Below are 20,822 nucleotides of genomic sequence, written 5' to 3'. Positions count from 1 at the left end.
ATACTTTACACGTCTGGGCCCTGAGGTTTAGGAAGTTTATTGCTCACCTGGTGAACATCTACAGAGGGCGACTAGGATAGGGAAAGGCCTTGACTTAATGCCCCAGTAGTATCATTTGAAGGAATTGGGGATGTGTAGTGTGGAGAAAAGAAAACACAAGGTGGTAGGGAAAAGGAGTGAGAAGCTAGTATATTTATAACAGTTAGAGCCCTCCCAAGGGAGAAAGGACTTTCTCAGGTGACAGTGGCTTCCCTTTCATTGGAGGGCTTCGGGCTCAGTGACCACTTGCTGGGGATGTTAGAGTAGGGATTTTTTTTAAAGTATTGGTTGGATCAAAATGGTCACCAGGGTCCCTTCTGACTTTGTAATTCTGTGACTCTGATTGTCAATCCAGTGGAGAAAAGCCATAACTTTAAAATTCTTTTCCCTCAATTGTTCAGTCGTATGCCAGGAGGCAGGAATGGGCCTCCCTTAGTGCACATACTCTTGGGAGTGCCATCTGTGGATTTAGATCTGCAGCTCTCAAAGTGTTGTCTGGGGACCCCTGGGAGGGCCTTATATTTTCAGAGGGGATGTAAAGTCAAGAACACTTTGACAATAATAATACTATAATGTTTATTTAAGATGGCAAAGATCTACATACATATATATGTATTTCTGTTAGACATATTTTATCTATATCTGTCTGTCACATAAACAAGCAAAAAAGCTCTTTGGGGGAATGTCCTCAATAATTTTAAAGGTCCTTAAAGGGGTCCTAAGAACAAAAAGGTTGAGAAGCATGAATTTGGAACATGCTGCTTCTTGTAGAAGGGGAATGATTCCTTACTACTCCCTTAATAGTAGATATTTGCCAAGAAGATTTCTTAGCCCTCACTTTCCTCTCTTGGCCTTTCGCCACATAAGTATACTTGGTCTGGAAAGGACTTTCTGAACAGGAGATCTGCCCATCAGGTTTTTTATACCTGGCTGTTTCAATTTGCCCAGTGCACATTTTGAGGGTAATAAAAGGCTCAGAATTGCTCAGTGTTCTGAATCCCCCTGATGGTTGTCGGCTACCTATAAAATTATTTGTCTTGCCTGTACTTTGAAATGGAGATAAGCTGTACTTTTCACATCATGTTTTCTGGAAAGCACTAGAGAGATCAAAAGTTCACTCATTTCAAGCTGAAAGAGTTTTCGAGGTCCTCAAGTCCAAAGCTCCCTTTTGATAAAGGCCCAAGGAAGAGGAATAATTTGTCTCGAGCCGCCCGGGTTGGAAGTGCAGCTGGGATTTGAACCCACGTCCACTAATTGGGAATTGGAGTTCTTGCTGCTGTGGCACACTGGGGTTCAATAACCTCTGGTACTCTTAAGGTGCAGTAGCTAGACTATGAGACTCGCTGCTGCCCAGATTATTTTCCTACAGAGGAAGAAACTATTTTCAAAACTACTTTGTGTGCCATGTAGGGATAAAAATAAACCATTGAGAGCCAGTCACGCTGCAGCCCCTGATTGACATTGCCATAAAACTCGCAGTCTGAGCTCGAGCTCAGATGTTTACTAAAACCTCCTCATCACAATTGATCCTCCCAAGCTTTGCCCAGGAATTGTGCAGTAAAACAGAAGCTAGGGAGTCTGTGGTACTGCTATCCCCCTGCTTCTTATCTATTTAAACAGCCCTCCTCCCTCAGCAGAGACCCTGGCCCCTGTCTCTCTTGCTTTGGGGCTGTGACTTATCCTTATTGGTGCAGGGGGAAGGAGTGAATACAGTCCTGCATACCTGGCCAGCTGCTCTTCTACCACAATTATACCTACCTCTTACTCTGTGAACAGTGATCGGATCAATACTATCACTTTCTAAAAGGGGCTTGGTACTGGCCTTCCCTTTGGCTCCACTCACCTCACTGGTGCTGTGATTCTCCTCCCTGACCACCATTCTTGAATCAGAATGCAAGTGCCTTGAAGGCAGGGACCAGTTCACTTTTTTTATTTGGATTCCCAGTGTTTTCCCTTCCTCCCTCCCTCCCTCCCTCCCTGCCTTTCTTCCTTCCTGGAGGTGTGGGGGAAACAGCATCCTATTTATTAGAGTTTTAGCAACTGAAAGATAAAATATCCCAATGATCACTAATAATATTAATAACAATAGACATGAAATTTTAAGGTTTACAAAGCACTTTACATACATTGTTTCATTAAATACCTTGCAAAAAGATACAAACCTTTTGCAGTCAGGCAGGGAAGTGCAGAGCTGAATTTGAACCCCAGTCCTCTGACTCTCAAGTCAGAGTGATCTATGCAGTGGCCTTGCTTTTTCTCTCACGCGTAAGCCATGACTTAAACTTACCACTTAACAAAATGTCCTAAATATAGTAGGTGCTTAGGAAATATTGGTTGTTGGATATAGATATATTTCAATGAAAAAAATAAAGTTCAGAACACTGTCAGGTGCTCTGGCTCAGCAATTTTTGGTCAGCTAGGTTTATCGCTATGGAAAAATACACCAGGTTCCTTATGATGAAGAGATTTCTAACAAAAAGTCTCTTCCCTTCTCTCCCCACCCACCGCCCCTTCGCAGTACTACCCTTACCCACTTCTCAGGACTAGAATGGACAAACCAGCCTGATGATTCTCAAAACCAACAAATATAACAGTTCACTCTGATTCTTCTCTGATACTCTCAGGCAAGAGTTGGTAGGAAAGGGCACTGCATCAGTGCCAGGACGTGTCTTCTTTTGGAGAGATTCCTCCAGGATGGAAATAGTCCAATTGTTTCCTGACACATTGGTCCTTTTTCCTCTTGAAAAAGAAATGCCAAACATATTATTCCTTGGAGCCTTCAAGTATTTTAATCAGAACCTTTGATCCATGGACCATTTAAATGGAGATCTGTGCCAGAGAATAGTTGCAAAGTTCTCTTTTACCATCTCTGTCTCCTATCATAGGTCAAAAGCATTGCTGCTGCTGGTTTTAAGTCTGACATTTGTAAGAAGGAGATGAGGTAAAGAGTCAAGGCAGGGGAAGGGACTCAACGAATAATCCTTTTTCCAGATTTTCAAAAGGCAGGAGAGAAGAAAGTTTTTAGTCTGCCTACACATTCTTCTCTCAGATGAGTAGATTTGAGAGAGACTCCTATTGTGTTTTCTGTTCTACCAGGTATCTTTTTTTGGAATATAAGTATCTATCTGAAATTCAAAGCTAGCCTTATATGCAGTGTGGAAACACTAGATACTTTCCCAGTAAATACAGAGGTAAAGCAGGGTTGCCTTCTTTCCTTACTGTTATTTGACATAGTTCTAGAAATGGTAACAATGGCAGTAAGACAGAAGAAAGAAATTAGACTTAAAAAGAGGAAAAATTTTGTTTCCTCTTCCCTATTTTCTGATGGAAAATCCTAGGGAATCAGCAAAGAAATAGTTGATATAATGAATACCTTCAATAAAGCTGCTAGTAGGATTCAAAATAAACCACAGAAGTCAGAAGCATTTTGATGCTTTATTCAGGGTCTGGGAAGTAGAAAGAGGAGGGGTGCATTGGAAAATGTAGGATTATGTAAAAATAAAAGACAAACATTTATTTTAAAAATAAGTACAAATATATTGAAACCTTTTGTTAAATGGTAGATATTATAGAGATCTTGCCTCAATTTTTCCAAAGCATTATGAGCTACAAGTACTTGCAGACAATATACTCATACAGAAAAAAGTAACACAGTGAGGCAATTCTCTGAATAAATTCAGAAAAGAAACCCTAAAACCTTTCAGCAACCATAGTCATGATATTTTTGGCAAAAGTAAAATTTATGGGGGTAGGGTGAGGTTGTTTCTAAATTAACTGAATAGTTATTGAAACTATATTTACATGTGGTCATAGGAAACTTTTATGTGGGTATTTAAAAACACTCCATTAAATTTATTAGAATAGTACCCTTTTCATTTTCTTTCTAATATGAATACTACTACTAATAATAACAACTGAAATTTATATAGTACTATGAAATTTGTGAATCACTGTGCAGACAGTTTTTCATTTGTGCCTTAAAGCAGGTCTGTGAGGTAGGAAACTGAGCCTCAAAAAAGATTTAGTGACCTGCTCATATTCAGATAGCTAATAAGTTTCAAAGATTGGGTGTGAACTCTTGTCTTCCTGACCCTAGGTTCACCACCTAGCCAGTTGCCCTAGGCCACCTCTCTAATAATAATGATTACATATTGGCAGTAATTCTGAAAACTAAAAATAAGGCATCTTCTTGATCAAAGTCCCCACATGCAGTGAGACAGGAACATCTTACTTCATTCAACTCTTCATGCATTATTTTATCTGTTTATGACAAATAAGCACCCTTTTCATATGATCATCATATAATCATCTATAAACTTTGAAGTCCATTAGAGTATTAAATAAATGAAAAATTTTATAGTTTCCCCTTCCTTCCACATTGTCATTCCCCCCCTACCCCCCACCCCCACATATATAGCACACCATATTCTAGTCCACACATCCAGCTTAATTGCATCCAGAGTTTTGAGTACCATTTAATTAATGGCACTAACAACTAAAAGACATTCATTATACCAGAATCCTCTTAATGAAGCAAATCTAGTTCTATCCAGGGAATTGTTACATATTGGTAATTAGAATTCTTCTTTCCGATGGTAAAACCATTTTCTAAATAATGCCACTTAAAATCATACCAATCAGGGTGACTACCATGGTGATTTTGCTCCGGGGAAAAAAAAGCCAGGGAACAATTTCCATTTTCTGATCCCTTTAGAACCAATTCACCTCTTTCACCAGTTACTGTCCTCTTAGTGATAATTTCAGTAAGTACTAGTGTAGTTAAGAAAGCTGGATTTTGGTTTACTCAACTTTGCTAAATGTTAAAGTGTCATGAAACGTTAAAACCTTCACATGGGAGCCAACTCATTTCAGTCATGATATCTCGCCCCAAACTGAAGTATTACATAAAAGCTAAACAATGCCAAATGGATTTGGCTGAGCTCAGAAGCCAAATTCATTTCTTCTCTTTTATCTTCAGTGTTCCATTTCCTTGGAGGCTGACCTTAGTCAAACATCTATTAAAGTTACCTTTTGATCTCAACCTCCTTTTTGGGGGGGAAAAAGTCAATCTTTAAAATTTTCTCCAAGAGACAATCACGCCATTGTGTTTTAATGTTCCCAGGGTATGTGAGTAAATAGGATTCCCTGATCTATGTGATAGAACCCTGGCTAAATGGGACAATCATTTTTGAGTCAGAGACAAGAATCAAAAGGTAGCATTCTTCAGAGGCTGTTAACTGGAAAAAATCCCCCCAGGTCAGTGGAAACACGTTAACTGGTCATGGGTGGGGGTCTTTGATTAAAATGCCTTGTAATTTGATAACAGGTAGCTGTTCATTTGTAATATGATTTTCTCTCTTCACCAGTCAAAGTTACTCAGTGATTAATCAGGGAAAGGGTTCGTTTATCCTTACTTATACAAACTTTAAGGGGAAAAAACAAAAAACAAAACAACGTTAGGTGTTTAAAAAGGCTCATTCTCAGGAGATATCAGGAAAATAAGGCATTTACTGTAGTTTAAAAAGGAAAGCAGAAGATGTTATTTGACATGTATACAACATATATAATTGTAAATGAATTAATTGACTTCCACATATTTATTGCTTATGGTATGCCAGACCCAGAGGCTGGTTGAAGAATGTATTATTTTGGAATCATTAGAAGTGACTATCTGAACTGAAAACAGAAAGTGGCTTCCTTACCAACGTAATCTGACAATCTTGTTTACATGCAAAGCAACACATATGTTGCTAATTCAACCATGACTTGCCATTACATAAAAAAAGCATTGATCCCATTGGAGATCCCTATGGGAAGAGCCACCATGAGCTTCTGAAAAAGAGAAAAAAGAAAATAAGCAGTAGAAATGAAAGAGAGGGTCGGGGGCCAAAAAGACTGGAGTTTGGCAGGTAAAATTGCCCTTTAGCTGGTCCAGATATGTTCTCCCATAGATCAGTAGACTCATACATTTTGAACTTAGAGGTCATCTAATTCATCCCCTCATTTTTCAGAAGAGGAAATTGAGGCTTAGAGAGGATTCATATAGCTTGTCAGTGGCAGAGTTGAGCTTTGAACCTAAGGCTTCTCTATGCCATAAAATCCTCCAAAGATTCCTACGTTTATACCTCAGCATAACAACATTACCTGTGGCTGTGCAGTATTTCTAATGTTATTCTGTTAACTGGACTGAGAGAATTTAGTAACTAGAACATGTGTGATGTGGCAAACTATCCACCAGTCCTAGGGCTATAATTTGGGAAGACACTGGGAAGGTGACATCTCTTCCCTCAATGATCTATATTAATTATTTCATCTTTACCTATTACCCTCTTAAGCACTATCTCTATGTATACTGTAGTCTAGTAGAAAGAGCCTTGGCTTTGAAGTCATAGATCCTAGGGTCAGTCACTACTTGTGTGACCTTGTGCTAATCATCTCTGGGCCTCATTTTCCACAGGTTAAAAATGTGAAGGTTGGATGAAATGGAATTTAACATCTGTTACAAATCTAATCTGTGATTCTTTGACTACTCTGGGGACTCCAAATAATAGCACTTTGCAACTAAACGCATAGCGTTGAGAATTCTGTTTTACTAGGGCTGGATTAAAAAAAAAACCTCAATTTTGGTGGCTTCAAACTAAAAGACATTCCACATAAAATTTTAAGTGAAAAAACTCCTTAGATAAAGGATTCTCAACCTCTTTTGTGTCATGGACCCCTTTGGCCATCTTGTGGATCCTATGAACCCCCTTCTCAGAATACTCTCTTTTTTGAGGGAGGAAGGCAGGACAATTGGGGTTAAGTGACTTGCCCAAAGTCACATGGTTAGTGTGTCAAATATCTGAGGCTGGATTTGAACTCAGGTCCTCCTGACTCCAGGGCTGGTGCTCTACTCATTGCAGCACCTAGCTGCCCCAGAATACTCTTTTTAAATGCATACAACAAAATATGAAAGATTGCAAAGGAAATCAGTCACGGGTTTTTAGTGTAATTTTCCCATCCAAGTTCATGGACCCTCTGAAATCTATCTGTGGACCCCTTTGGGAGTCTGTGGAATTCTGATTAAGAACTCCTGGCATAGATGCATTTTGATATTGATCAAGGAGAAGCCATTAGGTTAGGAAGCCTTTTACAGTCTTCTCTTTCCCTAGAGAATGGGAAATGTCCTGATTTTCATAAAAGAAAGGAATGGAGTTGGCAACATATCATTGACCTTCACCTGATTCCTCATAAAATTCGTGAACATAGTGTTAGAGGGACAGTTAGTAATCATCTAGAAGAAGATATAGTGATCCCAAAGAGTGAGAACAAGTTATAGCAGATGAACTTCATTTTTTTTGTTGACTAGGCTGGAAGGTCAGGAGCCTTTTGCATGTTTAGGTTATCTAGATTTTAATGAATTTTTGACATAGTCTCTTCTTTTAGCTTTATGGAAAAAGATGGAGAGATGTGGGACAGATGCTAGTTTACTTTGGGGAATTTGGAGTGGGGTGAATGGCTAGATCCAAAGAGTCTATTAATGGGTCGTTGTTACCTTGGGGGGGGGTCCACAAGTAGAGTACCCTGGGCTATTTAAAATCTTTAGGCCTTGGTTGATAGCTTGCTCATCAAATTTTCATGTGGCACAAAACTGTTGGCCAACACATGGGAATTTAATCAAAATCCCACAAAGATCTTGGCAAATTAGAAGTTTGGACCTAATCTGATAAGAATTAACTTAATAGGAACAAATGCAAAATCCTACCCTTGGGTTCAAAAAATCAACTTTATAAGTATATGATGGATGAGACATTATTAGAAAGTGATTTTTTTCCATAAAAGAACTTGGGGTTTTCATGGATTGTAAGCTCAGTACAAGTGAGTAATGTGATATGATAGTAAAAAAAAAAAAGAACTATTGCAATAGTTTTGTGCTGCATTAACAGAGTCATAGCATAATGAGTGGAGACCTTGGTTTAGAATTAGGAAGATCTGAGTTCAAATCATGCCTCTTAGCAGTTTACTCCAGTGGCTCCTTTTTACCTTTGGAATTAAATATAAAGTCCTTTAGCATTTAAAGGTCTTCACAACCTGGTTCCTTCTTACCTTTGTAATCTTCTTAAACTTTATTCCCTTCTCCGTGTTTGTGATCCAGCCCTGCTGGCCTCTGTGCTGTTTCACACACATCTCTTTGGAAGCCATTTATAAGATTCATGCCTTCCTTCAGTGCATCTGTTTTGAGCATCTACTTCATGCCTTGGATGATACACATGAAGCATAAGGCATGGCTTCTGCCATCAAGGATCTTATAATATGATTGAGGAGACCTCATGAATCCATGGGCCACATTATGATTCAGTCCAGAGTGCTAGGATTGATTAGATCATAGGTTCATAGGAGCATGATGATGAGCTTGAATATAACAAAATAGTAACCCCTATCCCTGGTAATGCCAGTGTTTATAGAGCAATTGTAAATATACCTTTTATAGAATAAAAGTGAACAGTTCTGTGGAGAAGGTGACACAGAAATGAGAAAGATGGCATCATACAGGCTAGAGGAAGCCCTACAGCACAAAGTAGCACCACAGGAAGGAAATGATCTCTTATTAATTGGCTCAGAAACAGCTGTTGCTTGGTGATTTGCTCAGGTTCTTTTGGTATTATAATTTGTAAGTAGGATAATTATTCTCTTCCATTCTCTCTGGCCCTATTCTTTGCCCTCTGTGTATATTCATATTGTCCTTTTGAATGTCTGATCCTGCCTAATGCATCTTTCATCCTGAAAAAGGAGAGCAGAAGATGCTTTCCTTAAGGGAGACTAGAAGCTCCTTGAGGAGCAGGCTTTGCCTGTTGTTATCGCTCTTCCTCTTCCTGTTGTTTTACGTCTGGACTTGCCCTTTCACATAGCAGGCATTCAAGAGAAGTTCATTGAAATTGAATACCTATGGAAAAGGACCTATATATACAAAGATACTTACAGCAGCTCTTTTCGTGAAGGGAAGGAACTAGAAATTGAAGGGATGCCCACCAATTGTGGATTGGCTGAACAAGTGGTAGTATATGATTATGATGGAATACTATTATTTTATAAGCTATGGCGAGCAGGATAGTTTCAGAAAAACCTGGGAAGACTTCTGTGAACTGATGCAGAGTGCAGTAAACAAAACCAGGAGAGCATTATATACAGTAACAGCAACACTGTAACAATGATCAACTGGGAAAGACTTAGCTATTCTCAGCAATATAGTGATCTAATACAGTTCCAAAGGATTGATGATGAGACGTGCTCTCCACCTCCAGAGAACTGATGAACTCTTGAGTGCAGATTGAAGTACAACTTTTTTCATTTTCCTTTTATGCAAATATGTTTTGCATGATTTCACATATATAATTGATATCATACATCTTGCCTTCTCAATGGGCAAAGGAGGAGCAAGAGGGAGGAATTCAGAACTCAAAAAATGAATGTTAATATAGAATAAACTTATTTAAAAGAAAAAAGCTCTCAATACCTTTAAATATGTTCTAATGATGGAGGCAAAATGCTTTTCATTGAGACCAAGTATACTAAGCACTTTTTGTGTATAGGACACCATGCTAGGTACTGGGAATACAAGGCCAGATAAGAAATGTAATTGATGAGAAGGTTAAGACCAACAGGGCTGCACGTTCAGCTTGGTATTTCATTTGCATTTCAAAATACAATGTCATAACATAAAGTAAAAGAAGATGTCCCAGGAGTTCTCCAGGGAGTCATGGTGTATTTGTCTCCAAACCAATGACTCTTTAGCCTTACTCCTGGAATAAAACATTCCTCTGGAATCCTGCTTCTTGATTTTTCTTTTAGCCTCTTGGTGAGACATTCTCACTTGCCATTTCATCTGCTTTAATCTCTCCTAAAATATACACCAAACAAACTGTACATGAAATGATATTACTTACTATTCTGAAAGGGCAGCTAGGTGGTGCAGTGGATAGAGCACTGGGCTCTATAACGACACTAGCTGTGACCTTTGGCAATTCATTTCATCCTGTCTGCCTTAGTTTCCTCATCTCTAAAATGAGGTAGAGAAGGAAATGGCAAACCACTCCAGTATCTCTGCCAAGAAAATCCCAAATGGGGTCACGAAGAGTGGGACACGACAAAAATGGCTGAATCACAAAAATTCTGAAAGAATTCCTCAGAGGGGGATCATTGTAACTGAAACCCATTTTATCTTTTTTACTTATTCTAATATATTTGGAAAATCTTGTGTCTGTCCCCACCCAGCCCTCACCATTTCTTTTCTAGTTCCTACTGGTAACTGCTACTTTACACTCTCATTTTTACTGTTAGTGATACCTGCTGAGGAGGTACCAGATCATCCAATTGCAGGTTTCCCTTCAATTGCTTTTTGTTATTATTGATGTGGGGATTCACAGCGAACTGAGTTAACGGTTCAATATTTTGGTACCACTTTCTTTGAAGAATATGGCTTTTTGGTCGGTGACATTTATGTGTTTTGTCTACAGTGGGTAGGAAGAGCAAGAGCCCTACAGTCCATCTCCAGTGGGGTTAGAGACGGCCTATGCCACTTGTGTAACCTTTGGGAAAGCAATACAACCTTCCCTCTTGGGAAGCTTTTGTAGTATGGTGCAACAGTGTGGCTTTGGGGTCAGATGCCTTCTGTTCAAATCCTTCTTTGATCTTTCGTTACTTAATACTTGTGTGGTTTGTACTCTTGGATTTTACCTCTATCTCCTCCTCCAAAAAATGAAATGTTTGGAGTAGATGACCTGGGAGGTCCCTGCAAGCCTCAACGTGCAATTTTACAATCTCTGAATGTCACTGACGAGTTGAACAACAATCTCTCATATGTATAACAAAAGACATCTTTGAGGCCTGTTTTTGTGAGTCTTTTTGTGCATGACTATATTATTTTCTTTTTAAGAAGTGGTTTTTTTAAGTTTTAGTGAAACCTATTGTTTTTATATCACAGTTAATGTCTGCCTCTTGCTCCCCATCCCCAGGAAGCCTTCCCTTGTTAGAAGGAAAAACAGTTAAACCAAACCAACTGTTATAGCGACTGTCTGATGTAGTACATGAGTCCATGCAGACATTCCTCACCTCATGAAAGGGGGGGGAAGACGGCCATTATTTTTTTGACACAGACTCATTTGGGACGCCCTGTTTAAATGGGCATCTTAAATACCTTCTTTGAGCAGTTAGAAGAAAGATGCATCAGTCAAGGTGTTGGAATTATCCCTAAAGCCAATGCTGTTTTTCTTTTTCATTTGTCCTGGCTGTCAATCCTTCAATGAAAAGTGATAATTGACTAGCTACAAGGCTCTCTCTTCACCAATCCATTCTCCATTCAGCTGCCAAAATGATTTTCTAGAGCATAGTTCTGACCTTGTCATACAGCCTCCCACCCCCACCCCCCATAAACTCCAGTTTCTTTTTGTTACCTTCAGGATTAACTATTGAGTCCTTTGTTTGGCTTTGAAAATCCTTCTCAACCTGCCCCCTTCCTATTTTTCCCATTTTCTTGCCCTTCACTCTACTCTCCATATTCTCTGATTCAGCTTCACAGACCTGCTCACTTGTTGTTCTTCCCTCTGTGACATCCCATCTTCTGACTTTGCATGTCTATCTCTTCTCTCCTAGCTTCCTTGGCTTCCTTCAAAACTGAGCTCAAATCTCATATTCCATAGGAGGCCTTTCTAATCCTCCCCCCAACTAGTGTCTTCTGTCCATTTACTCTATATGTATCTTGTGTAGACTTTGTTATTTATATGTTGGCTTTACCTATTAGAATGGGATCTACTTGAGGGCAGAGACCACCTGTATTCCTTTCTGTATAGCACTGGTTTTTAGCACAGTGCCTAGCACATACTAAATGTTTAATTTATTGATTGGCTTAGTCAAAAACACTGAAAAAACACCCCATAATTTCTACTTGATAGTGGAGAGAGGAATAAACAAAATAATTTTGCCATTACATTAAATGTGATCCATAGTTTCTTAGTGAACGGTGATAGCATCAAAGCATGGACTCTCTGGAGACTCTGTGGCTCATCCAATCTGACAACGACCCACCTTGGCTGGCAAGCAAGCATTTATTTGGATGGTAGACTCACCTGTGGAAACAGTCATGGACTTGCTAGGTTGCGGAGAGCAATGAAAACATTTACTCTTTCAGTGCTTGAGTCTTAGCTCTGCCATGGGAACTCTTGGCCTACTTCATCCCTAGCTTGGCACAGCCCATCCTCTGTAACACCAGCAGAGATAGGCCCAAACTAGGAAGTGTGACCTCTCTAGAGGGGAGGGCTTCAGAGCACCCTCTAGTTTCTGGCCTGGGTATAGCTGGGCTAGAATAGGGAATGTTCTGGGAAATATACATTCTTCCTAGATCAGGATGGGATTGGATTATATTAATATCTCTGGCTTTGAAATGGCATGAAAAAAGTCACAATATGAAAGGAGAATTATTCCTGAAAACTGGGGTCACCTGGACACCCAAGCCCAATCACTTCTAAATGATCTTCTAGCTTTCTATTGGCTTTTTTCCAGAAATGACAGTGTTGATATTAGAATCATCAACTCAGACTGTTGGTGCCAGGAGGGATCTTAGAAGGTTTATCGGTCAAATGCTCTCCATTGTCCTATAAGGACCCTATTGCAGTGAATTGACTTACCATAGTCACACAGCTAACCCAAGTCAAATTGTCTCTCTTCAGTAATCCAGGTGAATTCTATAGCCTATAGATCACCTCTTGAAATGTTTCTTTTCATCACTATTAGAAGTGTCCCTATAACTTGGATTTCTAAGACAACAGTGAACTCCCCTATTGACAGGTGTCAGCAGGCTAATTCATAATTCTGTTAGTGATTAGGTAAAGAATGCTAGTGAATTTTCAGTTCAAGCCAACACCACATATAAGAGGTATGATTGATATTTGCTCAATATTAAAAAGTGTGTGTGTGTGTGTGTGTGTGTGTGTGAGAGAGAGAGAATCTAAGACAGGGAACACATAGTTGAAGAGTTGTTTCCCTTTTACGAGGATTTACTGCCCAGGTATGATATTCGCAGGTAGTGCATAATTGAAATTCTGGGATAGGAGATGTGTAGGGGCATCCTGGTGTTCAAGAGACTTTGAGTCAGGCTGACTTGGATTTGAATTAAACCTCTGACACTTACTAGTGCTGGGACCCTGGCAAAGTTGCTTTACTTCTGTGTGCTTTGGACAGCTTCTTAGGACTTATCTCTGAAGTCATGGAGGAAGAGGTGGAGGAGATTGTTTTTGATCAAGACTTCCTATGCCAGGGAACTCTGCTCATAAAATCACTGATCCCTCAAGTATGCACATAATAGTAGTTCTGATGGGACTATTCAAAGAGATGTCCATTTACTTTGGACTTTTAAATGCCTAGGCTGTGTTGTATAGGAAATCACATAAGCAGGAATAAAATGGCAACCTTGGCAACCCTACCATGGCTATGTTTCCTGGGCTGGTGGAGGAGAATTAGCTTCAAAGGGCGGCACTGGACCCAGTAAGAGATGAGGATGGATCTCACCTGGGAGAGGCAATATGAAGCAAAGGAGAGACTGGTCTTGGTGTACATCCTCTACCCCTTGACTGGTGTAGATCTCTTGCCTTGAATGCCTGTGCCTTGTTTTGAACCAGTGCGTCATTATGTGTGTTTTATAGACTTTGGGAGGTTTTCTGTTGCTCTGGTTTTGGATTGGCAGTCTGAGAGGCTAAGTGACTTGCTCTTGGTCACCCACCAACACATATTCAAGGTAGAACTTGTTACCCCCTCTTCCAAATTCCCAAGCTACTTATGCTGCAACAACTCTCAACTGACGACACCCCAAGTCCCCACCATCTCCACTGTGAGAAGACTTTCCTGAGATCTGGCCAAGTAGAGCCACTGTCCATGGCCATGTTTGGCCAGCATCTCCCTCACGGCCATCTCTCTGGGCAGAGCTATTTTTCACTGGGATAGTTATTCTCTGTTATGGATACCCAGCAGTATATAGGAAGCAGGGCACCCTGTTTATGCTGCTGAGCTCACTTGTGGATTCCCACCTTCTCACTCTACTTTTAGGTCCAAGCACACGTTCTCCCTTTTAGGTGCAACACAGACTTTTCTAGATTCCAAATGTTTTCTAAATAAAAGGACTGCTAAATGGAGATATCACCTGAATATAAGTCTGAATGCCACCTCTGTTTGAAAGGAAAAGACCCACATCTTTCAACTGGTGATTTATAGGAAATTTCTGAATTGTTGCTGTTAGATTCAATGTGGTATATCGCATTAACATTCCATGCTACCAGATGTTTCTTTATTCCTGTTTTAGCACAACGAACTTGACCCAGAGCAGCCCGGAATGCAAGTTGTGAATGAGTGGCTACACAGTGCTTGCCTGTTAGGCTGAGGGAACATGGCACATCGGGATGGTTTTTCGTTTCTTTTTTCAAATGTTATTCATTGCAATGCCTTAACTGTTAATTTAATTCAATGTTTTGTTTTTATATGAAGCCATATTGCAATGCACTGGCTTTACATTTCACTTAGTTAATTGTAAGCCTCAAGATTTGATTGCTCATAGTTCCCTTTTAGTTAATTTACTTGTTCACAGTTTTGACAGCAAAGCTTTCAAAGTAATGCAAAAGGACGGGCACAGTGACCAATTAGGAAAGTAGAAAATCACCTTATTCTGCCAGGTAGCTCACTTTGAAGCCCACAGGGGTGTGTGCGTGTGCGTGTGTGTGTGTGTGTGTGTGTGTGTGCGTGCACATGCACATGCACACACACCCCCCCCCCCCCCACGCACCCCTGCCTATCTTCATGTTGGTAAGCCGAGTGAGTTATCAGAAACAATGGGCTTGGAGAACACCATTCATTGGCATGCTTGTGGTGAATCTCACTAGAAGTTGTTTCTGTGCACTTCCCCTAAATCCCTGCTAGATCTACTGTCTTGTCCAGTCCTGTTCCTCCCCTTCCTTTTACCCCATCCTCTTCCATATGCATCTGGTATGTTATTTGGCTCTATCTCCCTCATTTCTACCCACTCCCAATTTCTTGTACATTTCCTATTCCTTTTCTCTATTTCCTGCTATATAGAGCTCATGTAGAGATGAGATACTTGGCCATCCTGGGCAGAACCACAACAGTGGTGGATCATTTGGGGCTTTGGCCTAGGGAGATGAAATTTAATGATTCTTGCTGGCCAGATGCTCAGTGAGCACCCTTTATATGTACATAAACCACTTCAGTATCAGTCCTTTCCTCTGTACAGTATTGGTTCTTTTCTCTGATTCTTAGCTGGTTGGCCATTTTCTATATGAAGACATATTTTGATGTCTGACAGAGAAGAGTAGAAAAGAGGGATCAATTTAAATGAAAATGCAAATTGGGAAGAGTAGGTGGGAGCCAGATTGTAGAGAATAGAAGACCAGAGGATGACAAGAGAAGAGAGGAGGACCTAGGACAGTATTGGGGTGGATCTGCAGTTTGGGGGCAGGATGTGCATGATGAATGAGCAAAGGAGACTTGAGGAGGGATGAGAAGCAATCTGTCCGTGAAAATGTAGGATTTCGAGACATCATATAATAAAGACTACTTTCACAAAATCTCAGGAAATCATTTAAATTGCTTAAGGACTTTAAAAATTCAATCCAGCTTCAGTCAGGTCTCCCTCTGTTCTCTTTCCTCTGCGAGTGACTGAGCCTCAATTTTCTGTTCTGTAAAAGGAGAGAGTTGGACTAGATCTTAGGTCTTCAAACTGGAAAGGACTTTAGAGATGACCCATTGGGGGGAAACAGGCCTGAAAGAGATTAAATTATTTGCCTGAGATCACAGAGGGAATATGTAGCAGAATCAGGATTTGAACACATTTTTCTTCTCATTCCAAAACTACTGCACTTTCCATGACCCTCAGCTCTCTCAGATGGTATGGTTCCTTTGTCCTTTCAAGTTATAGGAGTCTATGATTCTTGGTTATATTAATACTCTTCATGTCCTTTTTCTAAAGTTTACTGGATTTTTTGTCAGTTGCATCATACACATTTGAGTGAAAAAAGAAACTGACATTTACAAATTGCTATTCACTATTGGAGTACAAAATATGTGTCGAACTGTATTTTGGTAATTCTCATGTCATAGCTGCATGAGAAACACATTTTGTCTGGTGTTCCCTTGTCTGTCACCTACAGGGATGCATCATTCATTTTGTTCTAGAGAGAATTAGCCATCAAAGTTTCATAAAAAGGAGATAGTTTGAAAAAAACCCAAAACTTCTCCAACAGCTTTTCTAGTTTGTGTCCTCCCCTGAGTCATTAGGCAGAAAGAGGGGAAGCTGGTTCCTTCTTTAGACATGAGGCCCTCAACTTTGGGTGTAATAGGTAGACTTCCTCTGTTTACTCATTGTCACTTGGAGAACAGGCCTGTTTGCAAGACTCACTAAAGATAAATGAGCTCTGGTGACAGATTCTCTGGAAAGACCTAAGACTGGCACATCATGCTGTGAATTCACATACCATCACCTTGTATGGATGGTCCATGATTTGCTTTCTGTTGATTCTCACTACTGTGATTTCCTTCCTTAAACCAGTTGGATTGGAGAAGAAGCTTACTTCTTCACAAGCCTTTTTAAAAAAACCCAGTATTGAGGATAAATTTTACAATTTAGGTATATTTTTACAGTTTAGGTTTACAGTTTAATACTATGTTCTATTTTATTTTCCTTCAATTGATGCATTTTAACAAAATTATTCCCTTTGTCCCAGTGGCTTTTGTTTCCCTCTCCTCTTCCTTTATTCTTCTTATCTAACTCTTCATTTTATAGATGAAGTTAGCGAAGGTCAAAGAGGCAATGTGTATTCTATTAGGGCTCAGTAATGTATCTAAGTACCTACCTCACAGAGTTGTTGTGAGGACAGAGCTATCATTTGAAGAAGTTGTTCGTTTAAGCTCTTTGAGGTCAACGAGGATATCTTATGTTTTGTGTCTCTCAGGAACTTGCCCTAAATATAGTGAATGTCAGTAAATTGAAATTAATTTTTATCATAAATTCCCCTTACTATAAAAATAAGCCTACTTGAGGCTATACCTATCCTTTGTAACTTGAAATATGATGTGAATATCCCCTAAAAGAGGTAGTTGTTACCTGCATTTGTGAATACTGCCTCTGATTTCATGGTATAACTTCAGTATTTCAATGGTTCCATGATGTCATCCACAGGGGTGCTCCCTGGTTGTTCACATTATATACCTGCTCCATGCTTTCTCATCCTGTGTAGCTCTTGTGTCATTACTGGCCCACCTCCTTCTCTGGTCTCAAGTATATTTGATAGTTTCTTTAGCAGAACTTTTAAGGACAAGCCAGTTTACATTTCCTATGCATCTTTCCGTAGTCCTTTTAGTATCTCCTGAAACGTTGATTCTTTGGACACTGGGAGAATATTAGTGTCGAAATGTTAATGGTCTGGGCAGCAATGAGTAGCTTGGCTTCAGTGAAAACATTATACTGTTTTCCAACTATGATCCAGCCAGAATTGAAGATAGCTTTGTTTTTTAAAAAATATTACAATTGTGGCTTCCATTTGACTTCCCACTGTTCCTAATGGGATTGTTAGGCCAACAAATGCACCATCCTCAGTTACATTAAGAGAGAGCCCATATTTGAATTATGGCTATTTTGGTTTTAGGTATTACAGCTGCTGCCATGGCCGAGGCCATGAAGTTACAGAAGATGAAGCTCATGGCAATGAATAGTCTCCATGGAGGTGGAAGCCAAAATGGAACCGAATCAGAAAATGAAGAGCTTAACTCTAATGCTGGTAAGTGGCATCCATAGAATGCCAAGATGGCAGTTGTTATCCACTGATGGTGCTAATGGAGGAGGGTGCCCCAAACTTCTCCTTTTAACTTTCCTATTCTATACACACAAACCAGAAAGTTCACCAGGTGATTCCTTTCCTAATCCCTCTGTATAATAAGGTTTTCTATGCTTATTTTTCCAGGGTGTTTCCCCCACAAAGGATCGCTAAACCAATGAAGATCCTTTGTTCCATGCTTAGTTGCAAACCTTCCAGGGTGACTGGACCCCCTCAGATCCCCCATTACAATCACATAACACTCTCAGGATCTTGTGTCCCAAGGCAGTTCCACTTTCATCAAATCCCTGCTCCTCACATTGTCTACACACTTTTATAACTGAGCCAAGTGAGAGAGAAAATGGGAAGGATGTCATTCCTCCATGGAAAGTGGGAATGTGTACTTCTCCCGACTCTGGACTTACACTGATTTACAAATCTTCAAATGCTGCAGAACTAATCTCCATTGCCTAGGAAGACCTACTAAAATCTGGCATTATATTGGAGGCCATTTTTTGTTATTGTCGAAAGAAATGGGAGACAGTGCCATCCATTCTCACATTTTGGCGTCAGTATGAGAAGTGCCCTTTCTGTAGAATGACCTTAAACTAATATGAGGTCTGCCTTAATGTTAGTAAGACAACCCAAATCATTTGAGATAGACCCTTTGTTTCAGAGGCTGTTTTTGAACCTGGTCACTCATCATTTCTTTGCTCAGCCACATTGGAAAAAGCTAATCATCATCAATACCCATAAATATATTTATTATTGTAGTGTGGGATGTGGACCTTTGTACTTAACCAATTATGTTAAGACTACTATTGTCCTTGGCATGAGGTGCTTACAGTTGAATTAATCCTTTCTTGAGAGAGAGTTAAAAAAAGCATACTTAACAACAAATAGATATTTAAGCTTAGTCTCTAGCTCTTTTCAAAGGCTACTCAAATGGAGGCCCTCCTTTTCCTGATAATAATTGTTATTTAAAAATATTGGGTTGCCAACTGTACCACCACTGAAGTTAGATCACTATGGTACTTGAGTCAGGAAAACTTTTTTTTTCCTACCTGGAACTATTTGGAAAGTCTGACAGAATAAGTCTTATGGATTTTTGCTGTCTTCCTCCTGGACTTATTCACGTTTCCACTATCAGCATTGGCCACTGCTAACAGAGATCAAGAACAGAACCTGCCACCCTTGATCTGCCTTACTGAATGCCAAGAGCGTGGGAGTGGGAGTTTGGTAGGGATTGGGAGGGTAGATCAGAGTAAAAAAGATTTATGGCAGGATTGTGGCCTGAATGCCCATCCTGTACTCACAGGGAACTGAGGAATCCCACAGAAAATCCAAAGGAAGAATAGGCCTTTTAAGGATCTCCCAGATGATAGTGACAAGGTGCCAAGTCTATTCATGCAAAATCATGCATCCTAGTCTAGTCATTGGGGGCCTCAGTCATACTTGGTCCCGCAGAATTCCAAAGATGCCTTAGGAATGGGGTTAGCCTTGGTGAACTTATGCTTGTTATGTGTTGGCCCCTTTCCAAGCTCACTGGCCCCCATTCTCCCCCCACCCCCACCAGCATCAGGGAGTTTTGAGACATGATCCACAATATAGGTTTCACAACAATTTTAGATCATGTACTAAAATTTAATACAGTATTGTGTAAAGATACACTTAAGGGTTGTTTCTTGAATGAATGGATGACTCTCATGCTGAAGTTACAGAGAATATGTTTGTGGCCCAGTTATGAAGTCAGAAGATCTTATTTTGACTTTTTAAAAAATCCAGTAGTTCAGAATGAAGGAAAGGTTATTATTGGATTGGTGCTTCCTTTGCATTCTGGGGATGAAGTATTCTGGGATTCCTTAACCAACCCTAGTATAACAACCCCTTGGACTTCAATACCATTCTGCCTTTCCTCTAGCACACAGAGAATCTTTATAGTGGGCTTTTGAACTGCTGGTCCTTAAAATTCAGTCCCCAACACAAAACAGCAGTTAGTTACCTTGGCATTAAATGTCTACTAAATGGTAAGCATCATAGCTAAGCACTGAAGAGATGAGAGTTTAGAGAGGGCTAATTTTTTAAAACTTAATTTTATTTTAGACTCAAAGGCCAGAACACAAATACAGAATAGAGAAAAGGAACAAAACATATCATAAACCTAAATATTGAAACTTAAATACAGGAGGGCTAATTTTAGAATCTGTCACAGAGAACAAAGTCTTGGGTGCAGAATACCTAGTAGTTGCCAGTTAGGGCCCTTGGAATAAGGTGGCCTGCCTAGTGAGGTCATTCTTTTGTTCATTGTTTTAACATACTCACTCAGTTCTCACCATATATCCAAGCACTGTAAGGTGCTGTGGCGAGCCTCTACTTGCTCATCCATCCAATGAGGACATTCCTCCTTCCTCTACTTACCTGCCTCCCAGGGTTGTTGTGAGGAAAACTCTATAAACTGTAAGAGTGCTGTATCAACTGAAGATGTAGGAGCCCTGTGCCTATTCTTAGGAGCTCACACTGTAATGAGGAAAAGTATATGTAAATATCAAAATGTATAATGTAAATATTCTGTCGCTTAAAACAACATGATATTTGTTTTTTATCTCTCTGCCAAGGCCTTGGAATAACCACTTATCTCAGTAGCTACCTTGTCCCATCCCCTCCCCCTCCCCCAGACATAGGCAGACAGACAGACAGACACACACGCACACGCACACGCATACACACAGACCAGGCCACCCCAATTTCCCAGTAACATGGCTGTTTCTCTGTTGAACACCTGAATATCGCCTTTTTGTCATTCAGCTTTCAACAAATATATAGCAAAGTGTCGAACTGTTCTATAGTTCTCAGATCAGCCTCTGTACCTTGATCCCCTTCTTTTAAATGACAATGCCATAGCTTAAAGAAATTCTCTAATTTATGTCTTGAACAAAG

At 39.9% G+C, this 20,822-nt stretch overlaps 1 protein-coding gene across 1 annotated transcript in view; it reads left to right on the top strand.

The window, feature by feature from the left end:
- Positions 1 to 20,822, top strand: part of DACH2 (dachshund family transcription factor 2) — a 208,796-nt gene that overhangs the window by 55,555 nt on the left and 132,419 nt on the right. The window contains exon 2 of the mRNA XM_036740067.1: positions 17,718 to 17,849. Within this exon, the coding sequence (XP_036595962.1) occupies positions 17,735 to 17,849 (115 nt within the window). The 5' untranslated portion in view covers positions 17,718 to 17,734. The remainder of the gene's footprint in view (positions 1 to 17,717; positions 17,850 to 20,822) is intronic.

This window comes from Trichosurus vulpecula, chromosome X (genome assembly GCF_011100635.1).
Source record: "Trichosurus vulpecula isolate mTriVul1 chromosome X, mTriVul1.pri, whole genome shotgun sequence".
NCBI lineage: Eukaryota > Metazoa > Chordata > Mammalia > Diprotodontia > Phalangeridae > Trichosurus > Trichosurus vulpecula.
The sequence above is the reverse complement of the archived record's forward strand: the minus strand, read 5'-3'. Positions and strand labels throughout refer to the sequence as shown.